The 22,808-nt window shown below is 43.5% G+C and overlaps 2 protein-coding genes and 1 long non-coding RNA gene across 12 annotated transcripts in view; 1 reads left to right on the plus strand and 2 right to left on the minus strand.

Moving 5' to 3' along the window:
• The window catches only part of CDK12 (cyclin dependent kinase 12), a 31,512-nt gene extending 23,791 nt beyond the window's left edge, over positions 1-7,721 (minus strand). For 2 of the 7 annotated variants that reach the window (XM_053265417.1, XM_053265415.1), the window contains exon 1: positions 5,415-7,718. In XM_053265417.1, the coding sequence (XP_053121392.1) occupies positions 5,415-6,475 (1,061 nt within the window). In that variant the 5' untranslated portion in view covers positions 6,476-7,718. Of the gene's footprint in view, positions 1-5,414 lie in introns of all 7 variants that reach the window. The other 5 variants (XM_053265416.1, XM_053265419.1, XM_053265413.1 and 2 more) reach the window with 4 other exon arrangements.
• Positions 7,722-8,305: 584 nt separating this feature from the next.
• The window catches only part of MED1 (mediator complex subunit 1), a 42,463-nt gene continuing 27,960 nt past the window's right edge, over positions 8,306-22,808 (plus strand). Inside the window, exons 1-7 of one of the 4 annotated variants that reach the window (XM_053265410.1) lie at positions 8,699-8,762; positions 12,170-12,275; positions 14,059-14,168; positions 15,239-15,317; positions 17,631-17,685; positions 19,202-19,334; positions 20,067-20,095. In XM_053265410.1, the coding sequence (XP_053121385.1) occupies positions 14,079-14,168; positions 15,239-15,317; positions 17,631-17,685; positions 19,202-19,334; positions 20,067-20,095 (386 nt within the window). In that variant the 5' untranslated portion in view covers positions 8,699-8,762; positions 12,170-12,275; positions 14,059-14,078. Of the gene's footprint in view, positions 8,607-8,698; positions 8,763-12,159; positions 12,276-14,058; positions 14,169-15,238; positions 15,318-17,630; positions 17,686-19,201; positions 19,335-20,066; positions 20,096-22,808 lie in introns of those variants that run through there. The other 3 variants (XM_053265412.1, XM_053265409.1, XM_053265411.1) reach the window with 3 other exon arrangements.
• On the minus strand, positions 12,218-20,629 carry LOC128331689 (uncharacterized). The gene is made up of 3 exons (XR_008310400.1): positions 20,471-20,629; positions 19,215-19,329; positions 12,218-12,515 (listed from the first exon to the last, which is right to left on the minus strand). It is a non-coding gene; the product is annotated as an uncharacterized LOC128331689 (long non-coding RNA).

Here is a 22,808-nt window from a genome sequence, read left to right on the forward strand (position 1 = left end):
CCAGTCGTCAGGAAGTGCCACAATCCAAGCTTGTTGCAGAACTCCTGAAGGTCCCAAGCCAGCTTAAGTCTTAGCACCTAGTACAAGTACTGCAAAACTTGCTTGTATGGGTCTCCCATGCTTGGCTGGTCCTGGGGGAGAGGGCAGCTACATAAATGTAAACTCCTGGTATATGATAGGGATGTGCACAAACCAGTTTGGAGGTCCAGCATTCAGGCCAGTTCGGCGGCAGGGGTTACATTAAGGAACAGGGAGGGTGCCCTTACCTCGCCCACGTTTCCCCTGCCAGTGCTGTAGCCAAAATCACTATGCAGGGTGGCAGCATACCTCCTTGCGGCCCCGGTCAGCCTTGTACTGGAAGTGGCCGGTACGATGCTGACCGGGATGGCAAGGAGGTATGCTGTTGCCCCACGCCAGCAATTTTGGCAACAGTGCCAGCAGGCAAAACGTGGCAGGGGGTGGGGCGTTAAGGGCACCCTCCCTGCTCCTTACGGTAACCTCTCCCCTGCTGCCAAATCGGCTCGGTTCCTGCACATCACTAGTATATGGTAGGACTTTTCTTTGGCCACCTTGTTACTTACAGGCAGTTTGTTTTGTGATGGAATAAATGTGGCCCTTCTGGAATCTTGGTATTTGGCAAGAGCTGCACAAAGAACAGACACAATTTGCCTTGCTGCACAATTTTTGCTAGGATCTATAGCAGGGCTGCACAACTTTAGCCCTCCTGCAGATTTTTTTTTTTTTTTTTTTTACATTTTATATCCCGCTTTTCCTCCAAGGAGCCCAGAGCAGTGTACTACATACTTAGGTTTCTCTTCATAACAACCCTGTGAAGTAGGTTAGGCTGAGAGAGAAGTGACTGGCCCAGAGTCACCCAGCTAGTTTCATGGCTGAATGGGGATTTGAACCCGGGTCTCGCCGGTCCTAGTCCAGCACTCTAGCCACTACACCACGCTGGCTCCAGATGGCCTACAACTCCCATCGTCATTGACTAATGGCCACTACAGCTGGAGTTGATGTGAGTTGTAGCCATTAACAGCTGGAGGGTCAAAGTTGTGCAGTATGTTTTACCACCATCACATCTGTTACTGAAAGACAGCATGGCTTTTGCAACTTACAGGCTATGCTGTAAAGATCCCAACTTCCTGGTGTAGTGAACATACAAGTATTTGGTATTGCTGTTTTTGGCAGGCAGGGTCGATTTAAACTAAGCTCAAAGATACTGCCACACAAGGGTCAAGAGACTAGGAAAGAGGACACATATAGCAGAAGGAAGCCTGCAAAGTCACTGGGAGCCATCAAGTGAGTGTCACTGATTTAGGTGCACTTCATCTAATTTAGTAAGCAGGACTGAATTCGGTTTGGGGCCAGTTACTCCACTGCATGTGCAGATCAGGCTATCAATAAGTAACTACAGTTAGGCATGCCTGCCATTTCAGATAGCTCAAACTATCCACATGGCCTCCTCCACAGAAAATGCTAGTTGGATTCTTGAGGATGCTAGGTCATGATTTACAGCTGTAATTCTGAAAGCATGCAGGCAGATCTTCTTCAGGAGAAATAAGGCAGTTGCCAAGAAAAGTTCAGACATTTCCTTGAACAAACCTTTGACTGGCACCCAAATGAGAGTACCATTCTTTATGTTGACGGTCAGTGATCAGGATTACTATTTCTCCTATACACACACTCCTTCTCTAAGGCGTTTTTTGCTGACACCCACAAGGATGCTCTGATGTATAAAAACGTACTTGCCTAGTTGTCCACGGAATCACCTCCAGGACAGGAGGAATTAGTCCCACCCCCACCCCCACCACCCTTTTCCAGGAGCTTGCCAGACTGCTTTTCAGTCCAACTAACACTTATTTTCATCAAAGACAAGCCTGAAGAACTGCAAGCGGCCCATCTATGTATCCCTTTTTTCCTCATAGAAATCCCCTTCACCATATTTAAGATCCCATGAGATATATTTTCCTTCATCTGCAACAGTGGTTTTAAAATGGGTGCTCCACAAGAGTTTCACAATAAAAGATTGGTAATGGTCAGACAAGCTAAATAAAAGACAACTTGCTTGCCATTACCCATCTTCCATTAGACTCTACACACAGCCACAGTAAAAGCATTGGGTATGTTCTAGGACACATTTTCAGTTCAGGTGAGGTGATGGCTAGGGCGAACAGGTGTCATTGATATCATATCCAAAGCTGCATCCTAAAATATGACCCAGAATTCTCTGCAAAATGCAGAAGCACCATAGTAGATGGATCAATGTCTAAAGTATTATTTCAGGGTAGGATACTTGCACTCCACAGTTGATGTCTGAACTTTACAACCACATTTTCATAACTGGTGTAGAACAATCCACCAACTCTTGCCCCACTTAGAAATTTGACACTGGAACCTAGGAACTGAAAATATTTTTTCAGCCCTTGACAACAGAAAGCACCTAACAGATACTGGATCCTACCAAGCATCTATAAAGTATCTAATTCTGTTGAAAGGGATCCAAATCAGTGTTCCCTCTAACAGGGATTCCCAAAGTTTGTTGACTACAACTCCCAGAATCTCCAGCTGCAATGGCTTTTGCTTGAGGATTCTGGGAGTTGTAGTCAACAATCTGGGAATCCCTGATAGAGGGAATACTGATCCAAATACAAACAAACAGTTCAGGGGAAAGTTCAGCACTTCTTTTGCTACAGAGAAACACTTCTTTTCCTACTCTAGAAGGAAAAAGAGTTAAAGCAAGTTAAGTGTTTCCTAAGCAGCTGATGAGAGAACAGCACATATATCAAGTGGGTGGAAAAATAGGAATTCAAGAGGTAAGAGCAGACAGATCCTTGTAAAGTCAATGAGGAGAACAAGGGAGTATAAAAAATGAACAGCAACAGGATCCTCCTCATAGCTTCACATACTGAATGTGTAGCTACTTGCTATTACCTGTTCTATCTAAGCTGAACACTACTACATTGCAGTGGCTCAATCAAATGGACATCTTCCTAGCAGTTGCCTAAAAGTACTTTGAGATTTTTGCAATCAGTTTATATTAACCATTCAACTTTCCATTAAACAGAGATGCTCTGTGTCAAAGAGAGAGATTTTTGACAGCTCTTGCTCATTAGCAAACAGGAAACAGAAGGCCTATCAATTCTGCATTTGCTATACATTGTTTAAAAATAGTTGCCCAGGACTGACAAACTAAACTGGTCAATCCCACAGAGAATAAAGATGTTGCTCAAGTTGTAGCACAGCAAACACAGCCTTGATACCAGAATATGCTTCCAGGTAGAAAGGGCAATTAGACAATGCAAAAGGTTGTGTCCCAAGAAACTCTGGCTCCTCTTCCTTGAGAGGTCTGGAAAAGAAAGCTAGGACAGAGGCTAGGAACACAAGCTAAAACTCCAATTCCAATATCACCGTAGCTTGAATTCACTAGGTTGTCTTAACTCAGTCTCAGTTTCCCCCCTGCCCCAATTGGCAAAATCAGGTTAACAGCAACTAGCCTGCCCTACCAAGCTGTTATACAAATTATTGAAAAGGTACATGAAGCACTGAGTGCTCAAAAACTGCTGTATAAGTGCAGAATATTTTAAGCATTATGTACATGCAGGATTAGATCCCACACTTTGCTCCTCCTGTTGCAAATCGATATTGCCTCTATCCTCCCCACCTGTCAAACCTGACAGGCATTTTGCTAGTTGCCAATAACAATAACTGTTTTGAAGACACATTTAACCACACAAAATGCTTTGCACCAGTTACTTCATCTTCTGAACATTCCTGCAAGGAAAATCATTAACATTCCCAATGTATAAATAAGGAATGAAAGCCGAGACAGAGCAAGTTGCCCAAGGCCTTCTGTCAACTTCCTAAACAAGCATGGGACAAGATGGTGACTACTATACTGGTTTAGCATTGATCGAATGCTATGCTCTGAACAGAACACAGAGGTAGCACAGAGATGATGTAATCATATGGCAAGTTTACATGTTGAATGTGCTAGCAACAACTATGGGGCAACCCACTTGGGACAACAGCCATGTTGGCTGCCAACTTAGCTTCCAAAATGACCTGTGATGACCAAAATTAGCAGTTCAGCACTTTCAGGATATCAAGTGATAACTATGAAGTGCAATCTCATCCTAAGTAAGGTGGACAGGAGAGAAGTGAAAGATGTCAATTGGTTTTAATAAAAACAGGAACGAAGATTTGAGTAGGGGACCAAACAACATTCAAAACCCCTTTCAACTTATATATCAATGATTTATAGCTAAAAGCACTCATTACTCTCAAGGTCAGTTTCAATGGATTTTATTATGCTTGGATTCTCTCATGGAAACTTGCTCATAAGTATCAGGAGCTCTTGTCAAAAGGAATTTTTTTTGGGGGGGGAGGGGTACTGAGCCTCCTAGCCCAGGTAAAAGTGTATCACAAGGATTTCCATATGCAAGTTGAGATCTAGGTTAGAACTGACTGAAATTCCATAACACATACTGTACGGAAAAATTTTTATTGCTTGGTTAATCCTATTCTATTTTGACAAAAACCACAATTTTAAAAAAAGATCTACGTAGTACTACATTCTTCTGAAACAGTAGGACTTGCTAATTGCATGACCGATAGACAAGACACTGCAAATGCCACTGCAATTTGCACTCCAGCAAATGGTGCAGCGGAGAAATGTCTTGACTAGCAAGTCAGAGGTTGCTGGTTCAAATTCCCGCTGGTATGTTCCCCAGACTATGGGAAACACCTATATCAGGAAGCAATGATCTAGGAAGATGCTGAAAGGCATCATCTCATACTGCGCGGGAGATGGCAATGATAAACTCCTCCTGTATTCTACTAAAGACAACCACAGGGCTCTGTGGTCGCCAAGAGTCGGCACTGACTCGATGACACACTTTACCTTTATTTTGTATGCTCAAGTTCTAGCGATTTCAATGTGTTCCACTTTCTTTGAATTATGCTCAGACTTGAAATGGAATAGTTCTGTGCAATGTTTAAAACTTGCATATTTTAAGCCATATAAATGGATTTCAATAAAAGGTATCTATTCTGTGTAGAGCTCCCAAGCCCAGAGTCCCACAAGCTACAACACAGATTGTTATCTAGGAAACCTTATTGAGTTGCAATTTTAAAGATTATGTCCAAATCACAGTTCAGTTATTGTCTCACTGATTGACTAGACTTGGCTACCTTTCAACTTCAGTTCCTCAAATCAGTAAATTAGGCATAATTACCCATGGCACTGGATTGCTGTTATATGAGAAAGAAAGATTTTGTACCCCAAGTCAGTAATATTAGAGATGAACAACAACACTTTGTCTGACCTGCACAGCAATCTATAAGTGTGGCTTTAGGACATCAGCACCTTCAGCCATATCTGAATCAGAGTTCAAACATTAAAGGGCACGCACCTGGACACAGGACTTCGACTCAATGACCGCTTGGAGACAAAAGGACTGCTAGAGCGCCTCCGGTTGAATGGGCTGGGGGACCTTCCACTGTATGACCCACTTCCCCTGTCATAGCTGGATGAACGTCTCCTGTTGTACGGACTGACTGACCGCTGTCGTCTGCTATAAGGACTGGGTGAGCGCATGTTGGACTGGTATGCAGCAGGTTCCTTGTATGGTGGGCTGACTGATGGCCTTCGTGACGATCCACTGGGACTCTTCTTGTAGGAATCATAGTTACTGGATGTGTGAGAGCGTGGAGGGCTGAGGTCGTAGTCCTGGGTGTAGGATGCTCCTGAGGGGCTGTCATCTTGTTTGGGACTGTCAGACCACTTGCGGTGGGGGCTTCTAGATTTCCGCTTTGGACTATCCAGTGACTTGTAGCTTTTGGGGGCATCCCTTTTCCGATGGCTTTTGCTGCGCTCTTTGTGTCCAGATTTTGCCTCTCGCTCTTTCCTGGACTTCTCCTTGTGTGATTTGGCTGACCGAGACTCCTTGCTACTGCTCTTGGATGACTTAGATGAATGGTCATCATTGTCCTCATGTAGCCTTTTGGAGGCTCCCAAAACCCTGTCCTTAGTGGAACTCAACTTGCTTGAGGACTCTTGGTTCCTGTCCAGCCTCTTCTCCTTTTCCACCTGCTTGCTTTTCATCAGCTCACGGGTGCGCTTGTGCATGTGATGGTGATGCCTGTGTAGTCTGTCACTCCTTTCCGATGTCCCTTTCCTCTCATCATTATCCCTGCGTTCTAGCTTGAGGACTGCTTCATCCGAGAAGGTGTCAGAGTCAGAGCTGATATCATCGTACTCCACCAGTGGCTTGATCATGCTTCCCAGTGGTGCTGCTGTTTCTTGGGCCCCCGACGGTGAGTCTTTGGAATGCCTGGATTTGTGTCTTTTGTGCTTGGATAGCCGGTGCCTCTCTTTGCTGTTTGAGCTCCCACTGCTTGACACTGCCTCTTGATGCAAGGACCCCCCTCCTCCCGCATCCTTCTTGCCCCCATGTCTCTCGGGGTTTGGCATTCCTTCTCCACTTTGCTTGAAAAGAGGGGGGAATCCTCCAAAACCCCCAAACTAGTTCTCAAGCCCCCCTCCTAAAATGGAAGGGCTGCTCTCCCTTTTGTTACCTTTCTCCTACATTCAACCTACTTTTCTCTCTTCTACATGTGGGTGAACTTTGGATACCTTGCAAGAGTTTGGGCCTACAAGCAGTTTAGAATATTACAAGCAACTGTTTGGGCTCTTACTAAGTTGTCTTAGCAACAGATGTAGAACTCAGCTCTCCTAGACTCTCTGGATAGGTGATAAGGGACTCTGGCCAGAATATACCTTACTACCAGGCTTCAAGGGTGGGATGGAAAGAATGGGCAGTTAAGATCTTGAGACAGCACCCACCCTTACTTTGATCCTAGGCTTCTGTTAACTTCTGACTTCAGAATATGAATACCCTAAGAGAATAGGCTTAGGGTACTGAAGTACTCCTAGGTATTGAATTTTAGAAATGGGTAAGGGAGTTGAAGCCCTCCAGTTTAAAAGAAAAAAGCTTTTTTACTGGACAGAGACCCCACTCACTTCCAATTTTCTAAGGTGACCCCCCAATAGTAGCCCCTTTCCTTTCTAAGCAGTGAATCCCCTGGGAAAGGGGTCCCCCTCCCCACGAACCCAGCACCCCAAATTTCTAGAGAAGGGAGAGTGGATTTAATTCGAGACCCCCCCACACACAATATTTAGGTTCCTGGGGGAAGGAAAGGGGATCTCCACAGACCTCCCACCGCCGCGAGGCCTGGTTCTCTGAGGAACCACCCCCTCACGGGGGGCCCTTAGCTAGGGCCAATGAGCCCCTGCGGAAGGAGTTGTCCCTCCTTGGCCAGTCTCTCTAGCAGGGCTCCCAAGCCGGGCTCCCCATCCCCCTCTTACTTCCCAGAGCGAAACGGCGCCGCTTCCAGATCGGGCGGGGGGGAGGGGTGAAGGAGAGGAAGGTAGGGAAGTGAGGAGGTGGGGACGGTGAACCACCAACTCTCGCGATAATAGGAAAAAGTCGTCGCCGTCTTCCTCCTCGCCGCTGATGCCGTGGCTTCCTTTGCTATCGCTCGGGGGTTCCTTCCCCCAACTCCTCTCTACCTGCTCCTGTTTCTCCAAATACCGCGAGAACACGCATGTGCGTGCGCGCTCTGTCGCTTTCTCTCCCCCATACGCAAGCGCACAAGCCCACGCCTAGACCCAGCTTCTCGAAGTCTCGCGACGTCACCACTGAAATCTGATGGGAAGGAGTGTGCCTTCTACCTTGGCGAGTTTTACCGTACGGACTTCGCCACAATCTCGCGAGACGTGGGTTTTCTTTCAACAAATATTTCTGGGACGAGCCCCAAAGAAAACGCTGAGTTTGAAATAAACTTTATTAAAGGTGGATTTTATTTTTGAATGGAAGACTATAAAACAACAGCCAGTTCGTTATTATGAGGAAGAAACTTTCATTCATTCCTTTCTTTTCAACAAACTTTATTGAAGTTTGTTAGAAAGCAGCCCTGAGAGCTGCTTTTCTTTTTCAGCAAAACTTTATATTGGCTCTTCCTCCCAAATGGCACGAACAAACGGACCAATTAATGGCCTTTTAAAATTCATTTTCAAATAAACTTTGTTGGGCCACTTGGTAACGAAACACAAACCACAGCAGCTTGCTTTGGAGAGGAAACTGTTGTCTTTTCCGTTCTTCCACAAAACTTTATCAAGAACCCCTCCATATTTAAAACGAACCGACGAGACACACGCACAAACCCCATTCGTTCACGTCGAGGGTTAAACCACGCGTTCTTTAAAAGAAAGAAAGAAAAAAATCTAAATATCGCGAGAGTCTCCCCCCGCCCCCACCGGTGGCTTGGTTTGGTTTCTTCCCGGGATTCTCCGCTACGCTTGCTCTCCGACCTTTGATATTGTCCGAATCACGGAGAAGATCGCGGAAGTCTCGCGCGGCTTGGCGCGGCTTGCGGATGGCGGCGGCAGTGGCTGCCTAAGTCGCGTTTCCTCCTCGGAACGGGTGGGGGCCTGGCAGAGGCGGTTTGCCTCCCCCCACATGAGGGAGAGCGGAGGGGGGCGGCAGGCCCCTCCCCCTCCCCGCCCTCCTGAGGGATGAAGGCGGCCCAGGGGGGCGCCGAGGGTGAGTGGCGTGATGGGGGGAGGGGTTTCCGACACCCACCCTCGCTCCCTTTCCCGATTGGCAGCGCTTTCTTTGCCTGCCCGTGAGCGCCCGGGCGGGGAGGTTAGAACGTGTTTCCCCCTCGCACAGAGACGACCGGGAGAAAAGAGCGAAATGGTGTGGGGGGGAGGGGGGAGAAGAGTCACTACCCCAAGGGCTTGGGGGCAAGCGAAGGTCATCGGGGGAAAGCGCCGTCCTGTATTCTCCTTGCAGCTTCATCGGGGTGGGAAGCAGAGACGGGGAAGTTAGAGACCCTTTCTGTCAATAGCGAGGGTGGAAAAGTGTATATAGGATATAGACGTCTAAAGGGCCGCCCCCCTCAAAACAAAACCTCCTCTTGTCTTCCTTTGCCATGTTTAACACACTTCCATCAGAAAAGCCTTAGTTGCTTGGTCTGCTGTTGTCAAATAACTCCTTTTTAAAACATTACCTTAATTTGAACAACAAATATCCTATAATCACTACTGGGTTTTCTATTTATATTTGTTATTTTAAAAAGCATTCGTTATGAAGCAAGTAGCTTTAGTTAATTACATTTATGAAAGTTAATAGTAGTCAGGTGTCTTTTGTGAATTATTTAGTTAACAGTTCTCATTGGCTCTTATTCCAGAATACCATGGTCAGCCTAAAGTTAATCTTTAAAAACCAGCACCAAAAATAAAATAATAGCGAAAAGCCAGGTCGTATGGAAGGGGTAGTGTGTATTTTGACATTAAATCAAACTACACTGACTAGGCAGTGAATTTTTGCCTGCAGTTATAGCACATGGCCAGTAGAAGCTTTGCTATACTGTACTTACAGGGTTTGTGGGTCTAGAGGGCTAAACAGCTCTCACTCCTTTTCTTGCCAAAGAATGACACTATGCTGGGTTTGGTTTTTAAAAAGTCGAGTTAACGCATACATAGCAGTATTCCTGAGTTATTTGACCATTGAATTGACTGGCATGTCTCACTAAATCGCATTCTTACCACTATTTCCTTCACCATCATCCTTAAACTGTAATGTACCATATGGTTGAACTTAGAGAGAATCTGTGTGGTTGAACCTGGAGAGAATCTATCTGTGTGGTCACTAAGAGTCGACACCAACTTGACGGCACTTAATTAATCAGTCAATGTGGTTGAAAAGCATATAAGTAACGTGTCCAAAACTTGAGTGAGTTTATAGTTTGCTAAATTTCAAGAGAATAGACTTGATGGAAATACAGAAGGGCATCCACAGAGGAGAGGATTAATCCCATGAAGAAAGTTGGAGACAGTGTTCCCTCTAACAGGGGTTCCCAGACGTTGATGACAACTCCCATAATTTCCAAGCAAAAGCCATTGAAGCTGGGGGTTCTAGGAGTTGTCAACAACTTCAGGGAATCCCTGTTAGAGGGAACACTGGTTGGAGGTTTGACCTCCTTGTTCCCAAATAATATAAAAACTGTACTACTGGGTCCCTCAAAACTAAAGCCCCTCCAGTCCAGCTTCCACTGCAATGCCTTTTTTTGATTGAAGGAGACAGCTGAAAGATTGAAGAAGAGACGTGTGCATGTGTACACACCATATTTACCCAAACTGAAGATGAGATTTCCCCCCAGTTCTTTCCTGTTAAGTATGGGGGAGTCATCTTAAATGCAGAGTCCTCTTTATTTGGGGTAAATAACAGGTATAACTTGTATTTAACTTCTATCTTTTAAGGCATCATCTTAAGTTCAGATTTGTTTTCTATTTGGGTAAATATGGTATGTATCAGTATCATTTAAGGGCCTGAAAAAAATCTCTAAAATCCCTAAGCAGTAGCTTAAAGTTGGTATTCTCAAATGGGAAAGCAGTTTAAGGCATGCTGCTAATTAAGAAGACATAGCTGAGTGGTGGAACACATTCAATCCCCAATGCTCTGTTTAAAACCTACTGTTACCAGTCAGGATAGACAGTTCTGAGCTAGGTGAGCCAATGGTATTGACTTTATGAAGCTGCAAATAGAGGGTTCCTCAGAACTGTCAAAAGCTAGAAAACTAAATATGCTGCTGTCACCCAAGAAGTTCAAATAATTTTAAGCTACTACTTAGGGATTTGAGAAATCTTTCCAGGCCTTTAAATACACACACACACACACAGTTTGGTCTGTTGTAAAATGAGGTTGATTTCAGCTACCGCAATGCTGTCTCAATTCCTAAAAATGTTTCTAAACTAGTATTTTTAAACAGTTTCTAAAACTGTATGTTTTTAAAAAGTGCTTAATGAGAGCCTTCCTTAACTAGGAAGCTTGTAACATTTTAAACTCCCATTAATTGGGTTCGACTGGGAGACCCTTAAGGCAGTGGTTTTTAGACTGTTCTAGGGAATCTTCTACCTAAAAATCAGTATTGTAATAAAGTTTCCCTTAGACAGCTTACCCTCCACTACCAGTTTACTGCAATGTACAGCTTCAGGAGAGTATTAAATGTGTTATAGGCTATACACAATTCAAGCAAGGCAACAGTGAGGTTCAGCAGGCCTGGCTGGTGTCCCATGTGAACTGAAAGCCTAAAGCATTCCTTAGCCTTCTGTAATTCTCAAGAGTTCACACCAGACAATTTAATGCAAACAGGGCTTCATAAAGATAGGGAGTTGCTTTAAGTCCATGAAGGATCCTTGCCCACCTCTCCACATTTACATCCTGGTCATTTATGGACTAGAAGAGTCACCTTTTGTAAAACTATCCTATCTGGTTGCCCAGAAGCCATTCTTTCTTACCACTGGCAACCAAGGGAGTTGCTTTAAGGTTGATTGTCCTTCCGCTTCCAGTGAGATATGTAAATAAATGGGTTCTGTTACAAGTTTTTCCCCATAAACCTCGGGGGGGGGGGGTTGTTGCCCAACTTGCTTCTGAGCTTTAATAAGCCTCTGAAGGATTTGCTCACTTGGGAGCTTCCTTTGTCAAATAGCATGGGTGTGTGGATGCAACAGCCCTATGAGGTTATCAATAGGGTGTCTAGAATCTACAGTTTTCAGTTGGTTGGTTAGCCTGTTCTACTGTAATGTCTGAAGGTGGGATGCACCATTTAAATTAAATGCTTTAAAACCATAATTAAGAAGAATGCTAGACTGACCCTGAATTGCTAGGGTTTTCTGTCTAATATATAATGCTGATCCTGTACAGTGTTCCTTCTAACAGAGATTCCCAGATGTTGACTACAACTCCCATAGTCCCCAAGCAAAAGCCATTGCAGCTGGGGATTCTGGGAGTTGTAGTCAACAACATCTGGGAATCTCTGTTAGAGGGAACACTGATTTGGATCCCTTTCGACAGAATTAGATACTTTATAGATGCTTGGTAGGATCCAGTATCTGTTAAGTGCAACAGACATGGAATACAGTCTCTGTGGTACACAGTGTTATCAATTTATTCTGTCCAACATGTTTTTATTAAAATCTTTCTAGTGCCCTGATTTTAATCTCATTGCTTTGGGCAGAATAAATAGATAACTTATACACCTTAGAGGTTTTCCTTCCTGTCTTGATGCCCTTTCTCCTCCCACTCTTCCCATACAACCCCAGTGAAGCAGCCAAAGAACAAGTTATTTGAGAAGTGTGTACAATGGAGATAATACAAATACAGTGAAGTGGTTGTTCTATACACAATGGACTTGTGCATGTCTTAAAGGTAATCAATTGGACTAAACCATCCATTGCAATCAGCTCCATTATTTGTCCTGTATATGGCAACCATTACCCTCATGACAGTTTGGTTCCTTTTATTCCCATTTTACAGATAGGAAAGTGAGATTGAAAAACTGTTATTGGCCGAGAATGAGTTCCTGAAAGTGGTGGAGCTTGTACACAGGACTTACAGTTTGGTCCATCTCTTTAGCAATTATTCCATAGTTTCCTTGATCAAATAAATCTGCGTTTAAAAAAAAAATATAACCTTTATAATAAAGTCTCAAGTTGGGTAATTTCACATTCATGATCCGCGACTATTAAGTCATGGTAATTAAATGGAACCTCTGTGTTCATGGATGGTATTCTCAGATTTCCAGATGCACAGGCAAATCACAGGGGATGACTGTTGCTACATGACAGGCCTTAGAGATATTTAACTGGTTACTGGTGTGGATCTTCAGCCTGATCCAGCAAGCCTACAGGTGGCCCTCATTCACAGAAGTTCTGTCTCTGCCAATTTCCATTGATAATGAAACCGCAAATAAAGAGATCTTAACCCGATGGGGATTGTGGGGGTTAGGTTCCTTGAGCTTAAAAAAATGCTTAAGAGAGGGAGGGGGCAGAAATAAGGGTAGGAAAGCATAGTACATTGCTCTCCAGGAATGCCCCACCTCTTGTTTTAAAAAGAGCCACAAAATGGCTCTACACTTCAAAATGGAGGCCAGAAATGACATCAGAAATCATTTCTGGCCACTCATGAACTGTGGATAGGCAAACACTGCCTATGTTTTATGCTGTGGATCAATAAACTGAGTCTCCAAGACCCATCTGCGGATACATGGATCTGCAAAACCACAGATAAAGGTTTACTGTATTCTTAGCCTTTAAAATGTAGTGCTCAGTCCAGCTACTCTAATGTGAGATGAAGATCAAACCTGGAACTTTCTGCTTGCAGAACTACTGAGCTATACTTTCCCCTTTTGAAATCAGTCTCTCCCCACATTTGAGCTTGTTTTAAGCCTCTTATCACAGGAAAGTTCAGTCAACTTCCAGAGGGTAGCTGTGTTTGTCTGTTGCAGCAAATACACAGACTCTTGTTGCATCTTAGACAAACTTTTGTGGACTGTAGTCCATGAAAGCTTATGTTGAGGTGTGTTAGTCTTTAAGGTTGATCTTATGTTAAAGCAGAACAAAACCTAAATAAAATGAAGTAGCCCCACTAGCTTTGTTCTCTGTAATCCATGGTTGTCTCCTGTGTTTTGCTTAACAGTTTTGGGCAGCCTTGCAACACATTTCCCCACAACATTTTGTGAGAAGAGTACCACTGTGTCAATATGAGAGAGAAAGTAGTTAACTTGCCAGTGTGCAGTTGACCAGCTTCTAGTAGATCTAGTGCAGTATTCTCTTTTCCCCCCCATCTGTGTACAGAAAGAGTTTGGTTCTGGGGGCAGTATAAAGACAGTGTGTGTGCACATGCATTCAGAGTAGAGCCTTCCTGGTTCAACCTGAGTGAGTGGGAACTAAAATTAACTGAGTGGACATCCAAAAGCTTATGAGTGCGCACATACATGCACGCCTTAGAGGGAACACTGATCTAGTGTCAAGATTCTTGGAAAGAGTTCTAGGCTAGATGAAACTTCATCAAATTATTATTCAAGACCTTTATTCAGTTCATACCGAGTTCATACTCGATCACTTAAAACTGTGTTATTGGGAGTGGTGTAGGAATGCTGATGGATCATCTTCTCTGAAGTGTATTACTCATCTTTCAATTTTTCTCATAGATTCAGAAAAACTAAATAAAATGAGTTCCCTTTTGGAAAGGCTTCATGTCAAGTTTAATCCCAACAGCAGACCTTGGACAGAAACTATGAAGCTTGTCCGGCAAGTTATGGTGAGGATGTAGCATGTTTGGGGTGGGAGTACATTCCTTCAATAACATTCTTACAACTGGTGGTTGTCAAGCTTTCTGCCATCAGAGAACACTGCTCATAGTTCGTCTGTTGAGAACCTTGTATACATCTTTCTCAGAATCCAAGTGCTTACACAAGATCCTGGGTTGCATTCTAGGGGGCACCTCAATTCACATCCGGAGCCAGCATGGTGTAGTGGTTATATTGCTGGACTAAGACTGAGGAGACCAAATCCCCATTCAGCCATGATACATGCTGGGTGACTCTGGGTCAGTCACTTCTCAGTCTTAGCTATTTCAGAGGGTTGTTGTGAGGAGAAACCTAACTGTGTACACCACTCTCGGCACCTTGGTGGAACAGCGGAATGTAAATGTAAAAATAAAAAGGCCTGTTTAGCTTCAGTGTTGTCCTGTGTGAATTAGAAGTGCATTCTAGAATGTATCCAAGTTTTTAGCTGTATGCTACAAGAGAAGTTGGCTGTGAACACCCTGACTTTTATGGAATAGAGATTGTCTTTGCTAGTTTCATCCAGGAAACCCAGGGCCCCTATAAACATAGAACTGGTTTTTAGCTTAAAGGACTACTCAAGTTGTATTTAAGTAGTTCTCATGGCTCATCATTCAGCTCAGCAGTTCCATCTTGTTATTGATCTATTGAATTGTTGCATTTGATTTCAGTATTTTAATTTTATTCCCCCCCCCCCCCGCCCTTGTTGTGCTGGTCATAGACCATAATAAACTTTAGAACTGAACTGGTTTCAGTAGTCTAGCTCATTGCTTTTCAATTAATATTACTTATACCACTTCACATATTGTGAAGTACTACTGGCTGAAAAGTAATGGTCAGGCTTTATGATGCATGGGGATAGCATTGCAGGGTCACAGTTTGCAGCACATGTTGGAACTGGTTATCCACAGCAAGGGCAAATAGAACTTGAAACCACCAGGAATGCAGCTGAGTGTGCCAATTACATAGCTATTGCTTCACTTTCAAGTTTCACTGAACATGGCAACCTTCTCCACTTTTTCTCCCCTACTATTCTTGAACACAGGAAAAACGAGTTGTAATGAACTCTGGAGGTCACCAGAATCTTGTCAGCTGCTTGGAAACTTTGCAGAAGGCCTTAAAAGGTTAGTAGAAGCTTTGAACACACAGCAGCTAAATGTTGTGCTACTTTTTTAAAAAGTACTGGTAGGAACTGGCATGGGGATCACCACAACACCAGTCTGGCTTGTACACACTGGATGTATTGAAATAATACACCAGATACTCCAGAAGTTTGAAAACTGACTCAGACTACCTGCACTCGTGCAAATTGATGACTTGACTGTGTAGGTGCACAGTTCGCAGCACCATATGCCTAGTCTGTGTCAATAGGTTTGCTAGATCACTATACTGAGTACTATTTGCATAGTCTCATCTGTCACTAACATGCTTCCAACTACAGTGTCTGCTTTACTGAAGCAGGATTACAAGCAACATCCTGGGTGTGCAGCCTCTTAGCCAGTAATTTTTAAACTTTGCACCACACACAATAGTGTTCTATAGCAAATGAAAGGCTCCTTTGTGTCCAGTGAAACCACCCACAGAAAAGGGTGCCTGCTGCTGCATTATTTGACCTTTCTATCAGCCTCTCCTAGGAGGTAGGCAGTTCTCCACATCAGATATAGTTAGATTGTTCACTTACTTCCAGTGCATACACATAGCACTGTTACCTGCCTCAGAAGAGATGTGCATAGATCAACTCAGGATTGGACCTTTACAGGTGTACCCTGTTATCTGTGAGGCTTCCATTCCCACAGATTGCTGTGGGTAACAAAACCCTGGATAATTAGGCATTGGGACAATGGGAATTGGGGTGGGGGGTTAGGTTCCTGCATGGAAAGACAGAAGAATGGCAAGAAACAGCTACAATTGAAGTGCCATACTGTGCTCTATGGGTTTCCATCTGTCCAACAATGCCCCCCAAAACTGTCAATTTTCTGTGAGAGTTTTTTTTTCCAACAGAAGAGCCACAAAATGGCTCCTCTAATCAAAATGGTGGCTGGAAATGACCTCAGGTTGCTTCCAGCCTCCTAGGAACTGCGGACACATAGGTATTAACCCTTTCTGTACCCATGTGTATCAAGGTCAGGTACTGATTTTCTGACTGCAGAATTGTGACTAGTACTGTGTATAACAAGGTCCACCTGTATATACTCATCAAAGACAGAAAATTGACTTGAGCAGTTTTGAAACCAGACTTCTGTGAGCTAATCAGGTGTCAAGAACTTCAAAATTCATGATGGTTGAGTTAGGGGGCTCAGAGGAGCCATTCCAGTGTTTGGCACAAAATGGTCTGGCTCCTGTATGGCAGACCTGTGTTTAAGCTGGGTGTCCCATTTTTTCCAAAGCAGTCTCTAGGCAGTGGCAGCTGGTAGAGGTGGGACTGAGGGCAGAGAAGGAGCCACAGGTGCAGCTCTTTCCCATTCCTTTTGCCCCATTTGCCTTGCCCCACAATGTTAACCCATGGCACATGGGCTGGTCATTCACTGAGCTGGGGAACCTGTCAAGTGACCAGCCTCCACACCTGCAGTTACCACCACAGCAAGGCAAGGGGCAGCCAGGACAGTGGAAATGAGCTATACCTGCACCTCCCCAGCCTTCCTGGCTCCGCTTCTGGTGGATGAGAAGTACATAATTCTTGCTGCATTCTCTCTCCAACCATTTTCTTCTAGCTGACCACACTTTGGTTTTCAAAACTTTGCAGTACATTTGATAAAGTACTGGCAGTTAAGCCATAAACATGGGGAGGTTTCTGCACTCAGCAAGTTTGTTAAGAAAATTTCACTTTACTCCATTCTACACGATTGTGGAAGATCAGTGTTTAAATACTGATCTGTGATTATCTTGTCAGTCAGATTGGGATTAAGAAACCATGGCCTAGCTGATTGATTTCTAAGGTTTTAGTCCACTGTTTTCCAAGATCTCTGGGCAAGGCATCACAGAAATATAACATAAGCGGAGTTGAATAGAAAGCATCGGTATTAATACAGCTATCTTAAGAACAAAGCACACCTGAATAGAAGTTCTCTTGCCCACCCAGTCCTCCTGCAGGTCCCTGTTATTCATTGTTGTGCAGTTGAAAACATTTTTTTAAGAAGTTGTGACCCAGTTGCAGATACACAATAAGTCATTAAGATCAACAAGTATCCATCTTGAACTCCATTTTGGTAGTACAGGTATCTGCATGCACATTATGCATTTTGCTTTGCCCATTAGCAATGGGTACCACTAGCTAATGGGTTTAAGGCCTGCAGTGCCTCCCCCTTCTTAAAACTGAAGTCCTGTGTACACTTATTTAGCATTAAGTCCTACTGAATTCTGAAATTTACTTCTTAGTAAACCCTTATAGGATTGGACTGCATGAGTACTATGATCTAAACAAAACATTTTCCTCCTAGTGACAACGCTGCCTGCCATGACAGATCGCTTGGAGTCCATTGCTAGACAAAATGGGTGAGTCTGTCCCTTAAAGTGTATTCCCACTACCATTGAAAAGAACCATGCCAGTCTTACTGGCAGTTTGATGTGTGCTGCTTGCAACAAATATCTGTATGCAAGTGTTGAATTTCAGTTTCAAGTCAGTTGTATGGAATGTATGATATCTAAGCTATTAACTGAGAATTCTTAAACTTGTGGCCTTAAGGCATTTTTTGCCTCCCCTATAGTCTGTTGATGGGCTCATTTACTTGAGTTTATTGGAGCCATTTATTCTGAAAGCTTCTTGGTACAAGTGTAGCAGCCCTCTGCTTGTGGTCTGCCTAACTTTTTAGGGGCTATTTCTGTCTTTTGGAACTGTAGGGGTGGAGTGGGGAGTAACTGGCTTTTACAGCTCTGGTGGGCATCATGCTAGCTATGTAAGCCTTGACTGGCTATTTAAAGGCCTGTTATAATGTAAACTGGAAGCTTGCACTGGAAAGTAATTACTATTGAAATACCTGGGATTTAATTCAACTAAGTGGTTTATGACCAGGACAGTTTTTAAACAAGAAAGTTTTTAAACATCAAGTATGTTTTCAGATACTTTGAAATCAAAATTGATTTCTCCTTGTCAACAGATTTTACTTTGGGCTTGGGAGAAATACTATGTAGTTTAATTGGAAGACTAGCACATACCATTAGAACATACAACACAGAAGTTAGTTGCTTGTGTACTTATTTGCTTTAAAATGCACCTGTACTTCACTTTTGAGAGAAGTAGAAACTCATGATAGTCTGTATTCCCAAAGTGAGCTCGACCACAAGGGATTCAAAACCCTCTGTCATGGACTCTCAGAAGAATAGTATTATCTTCTAAACAACCACATTTAGTAGGAATGGGAAGTGATAGAGGGTTATAACAAGAGCACATTGGGCCGGTTCAGATACCCTACAGAGTCAATATTAAACTTTGGCTTCATGCACAGCTTCCTCCTTGGGAACGCACACTCCCCACTCACAGGTCCGAAGAACTCTACTTCTAACTGTGGTTTGGAACAAGCCAGGTTCAGTCATGACAAACAGCCGGACTGATTCTGCCTTATTCTAACTAGCATGCCGCTGGGGGCGCTACAATCTCAACCCATGGTAGGGTTCAGATTATCACCCCACCCCCGGCATGCTAGCTAGAATAAGGTGAGAATTTGTTGCCAGAACCTAAGGGGTATACTCGTGGGTCAAATGGGCCGTAACCCAGAATTTGGCTTTAAAAAAGCCAAATCTGGCAACAAAGAAAACCTGGCTTGTTCCAAACCACAGTTACAAGTAGAGTTCTTCGGACCTATGAGTGGGTGGGGGACAGGGAATGGGCACTCCTGAAGCAGAGATGGTATTTGAAACCAAGGTTTAATTGTGGTTTCTTGAAACATCTGAACAAGTCCATTGTTATCAGTCTTGAGTTTCTAGGAGAGGTAGAATACAAGCCTACTTCAGATTACTTGATCTGCTGTTCTTTGCTTGTTTGATAAGGTTTTTCACATTTTTTTCCTGTAAGCCTTGGATCTCACCTTAGTGCAAATGGTACCGAGTGTTACATAACTTCAGATATGTTCTATGTGGAAGTCCACTTGGATCCTACAGGGCAGCTGTGTGATGTCAAGGTGGCACATCATGGAGAAAACCCTGTGGTACGTAGAGCATGCAGATCATACCAGACTGCCTTCCAAACATGTATTTATATATATGCTAAAGGCACAATGCAAGTTGTTATGAATATCTGTTCCCAGAGGGCTTACCTCTATATACCTCACACTAGTCACATCAATTTAGCTCCTACTTCTGTAGAGTGGGTACCATCTCTTCAGTCAGTTCCCCTACCCTGCCCTCATCCTAGACCTTCTGGAAAAGTCATATGCTATCCCACTTTTTACATCCTTATCTCCATTCCAAAACCCAGTCCAGGCTTTGCCATTTAATGAAGACTTAGCTTATCAGGAGGAGGAGGAGGATCAGCCAAAGCTCCCATTGTCCGTGAAAGCAGAGAATAAGCAGCTTGCCAACTAGCTAGTATTAGTGTAATTGCTTCTTTCCCTTAGACTTTATCTTGCCCAAGTGATAAAAAAGTTACTAGTTGAAGCTATGGTGTTTTAATCTCACTTTTCAAAGTGCTTGCAACCATTCCTCATTCTCACTACATGTCACCATCCATTGGTAGAAACTGTCTATTAGGCAGGTACTCAACTGCCCATCTCTTGTATTGCCCAACATTTTATAGGGCTCTGTTGGAAGGAGTGGAGTTGGGTGGGACAGCGGGGGAGACAGCCATTAGACTTGTGTACAACATTGGTAGTCTCCACTGTACTGGATAACCACAAAAGCTGCAGATGAACTTGACACACATCCTTTATTTTTCTTTCTAGAGTTGTCCAGAGTTGGTGCAGCATCTAAGGTGAGTACTATAAGTCCCCCTTCCTTACACCAAGCAGTTCTGTTATACAGCTATAGCTTTCAAGTAGTTAGTAGTCATTCATTTCTCCTTCAACTTCAATTCTTCCATAATTTTTCACATGAAGTTTTCTGATTTCCTAGAATGTCCTATGCTACCCTAGAATCTGGAGTGTAAGCTTGCTTTTTTAGCCATCATTTTTTGTAGGAGTTGTTTCAGGTGGACTAATGAGGAATGAGGTGAAGTCCAGCTATTATTAATCTCAAGTTAAAAACCAAATGGTATGATGCAAGTAAACTGAGGATTGTCATCCCATTTTTATGCTCTGGCCTTTTAAATAAATATAATTAGTGCATATAGGAATCAAAGTTTACTTACCAAAAAGTTAGTATCCAAATAGAGGGGTATTTCCAAGGGAAAAACCACCACTATCACTTTTTCTGATTCTTTCTCCTTCCATCTTCTCTTGTCTTCAATAGTCTGTTTTTTCCAGCTCCTTTTTATCATGGGGGTGGGAAGTCTTTTAAGCTTCCTGTTTCCCATTTCTTCTATTAGATTCCAAATAGCTTGCACCTGTTTTTCATTTTGTAGGCTAATTGACTCTGCATGGAATCCCACACAGCCAGCCCAAATCCACACACAGTCACAACCCCACAGTCACTGGGCTGGTTCTCACATAATGCCAGGCAATTTGGTATTAAACAAACCTTGTGTTTGTGCCCTTTCTCCCTCCCTTTATATCTTCTCATTAATGAGCTGCAACCACTTTAGTTCAAGCCATAGTTTGCCATATTTTGCCAGACTGGCAAATTGTCATTTGTGCTTGCCCTCCAAACAGGATCATAAACCAGCTTCAAACCCAAGTTTGCAGTCCTGATTTGGAGGGAAAATGCAAACCGTAACTTGCTTGTTCAAATGCAGTGGTAAATAATCACAATTAATCTGGACCTGGTTAGGAACAATTCATACAAATAAAGAAATGCAGATGAAAACCACACATAAAGGACTCCTTAGGTTCCGTTTGTATGAGTTTTACAGCACCAGCCAAACTAGGTCTCTTTCTGCAGTATAATTACCTCAGAGTTTCTCAGTATTTGAGTGTGTACACTTGGCATAGAGCTTCTTAAAATTCCTGGCTGCAGGAAAGATCATGGTGGCTACTCCCTCATCACAAGCTCTGGGAATAACGGCTATATTCCCCTTGAGCAGTATTGGGAGGAGCACTTGCAAAAGATTCCAGGGCCATGATTTAACAGAACAGACAAAAGTTAGATGAGACTTTTATTTGGGTGTATTTGCAAGAACTGGTCTCTGTGCTTGTGTTGAGCAGATTAAACAGTATGATTTAGGAACAGAGCCTAGAGAAACACCCGAGCATGGTTTACTATAGGGCCTCCCTGTGCTCCCTCTTAGCAAAGAATTTCATTGATGAAGGGGAGCACCTCCCGCCCCCAGTCACTGACCAGGGTGCCATCAGGAGATTATTCCGCTGCCCTTTGATGGAATTCTGTCATATTTATCAATTCCCCACAGGTTGCACAGGTGAGGGAAAAGCCAGCCTGGGCCCACCTACAAGATAGAAATTAGCTGCTAGGAGATTGTACACCCTCTCTCCCAGCAGGAATGGTATCCCAACTGCTTCACAGATGGCTAGCAAATAGTTCTGTTTAACTTGGGTTGTTAAAAGAGTATGATGCATATATTGAAGGAACGGTTGCTCTTTTCTGCCTTTTTGAAATATTTAAAATTACAAGGAAAGCTCCTGTTCAGGGCTTAAACCAACCTGGAACAGGAGCCTTGCAGTGATGTTCAGGACTCACAGGGGCGAAAGCATTTAAAGAGGTGGGGCAGAGGAAGAGGACACCTTTTCTTTCCCATTTCCTTGAGGTCTTCCCCCTGCTGTGCTTTATCATATGAGAGGATTAGGGTTGAGGCAGGCTATTATTGCAATAGAGCTTTAGATATATTCTCCAGCTTCTAAAGTACACCAGATTCTTGTGAAGAAAACCAAACTGTTTATTTTGTATGTAACAATAGCTGTAGTCCAGAGGCCCTAACTGTAGTACGGTTACTCCCAAACCATACTTATAAAACCCTCAGTAACTTCTTCCCAAGATGCACCAGAAGACTGATGATGACTCCTGCAAATATTTGCTCTCTTTTCACCCAGCAGAACTGTTCATATTCTTTACCACAGCGACAAGTCTCAAACCTAAGCATGTTATTTGCTATATATCGTTGGAATGAGTAGCTGTAGAGAGTGGGAAAGTTATTTTTCTTTTGCTTCCTCTGAGACATCTCCATGAATCCCCTCAACCCTAATTTGCTGTCAAATATTGGTCTGGCTCCAAGGCAACCTACAGCTGGTGGGGTCTGATTGCAAAGCAGGCAGAAAAAGGTTACAGGGGCCAGAGGCAGAAGACTGGGATTATGTGCCAGATCAAGTAGATGAGGGTCAGAAGGCCAAAGCAAGAAGTACTCGGGTCAGACTGAGTGAGGAGGCAAATTGACACTGTTATTTTATCAGATGACATTGCTCAGACTGAGGAACCAAGCCTGGAGCAACTAATATATTGCTTCCTCGGGTCTCTTGGGCTGAAGAACTGTAGTACTGGTTCCAGCCAGTATATGGTTAGTGTTAGAGATGTACACAAAACTGGCCAGGCCGGTTCAGTTCAAATTCGAACCAACCTGGCCTGGTTCAGTTTTGGATCCA

This window comes from Hemicordylus capensis, chromosome 6, assembly GCF_027244095.1.
Source record: "Hemicordylus capensis ecotype Gifberg chromosome 6, rHemCap1.1.pri, whole genome shotgun sequence".
In the NCBI taxonomy this organism is placed as follows: domain Eukaryota; kingdom Metazoa; phylum Chordata; class Lepidosauria; order Squamata; family Cordylidae; genus Hemicordylus; species Hemicordylus capensis.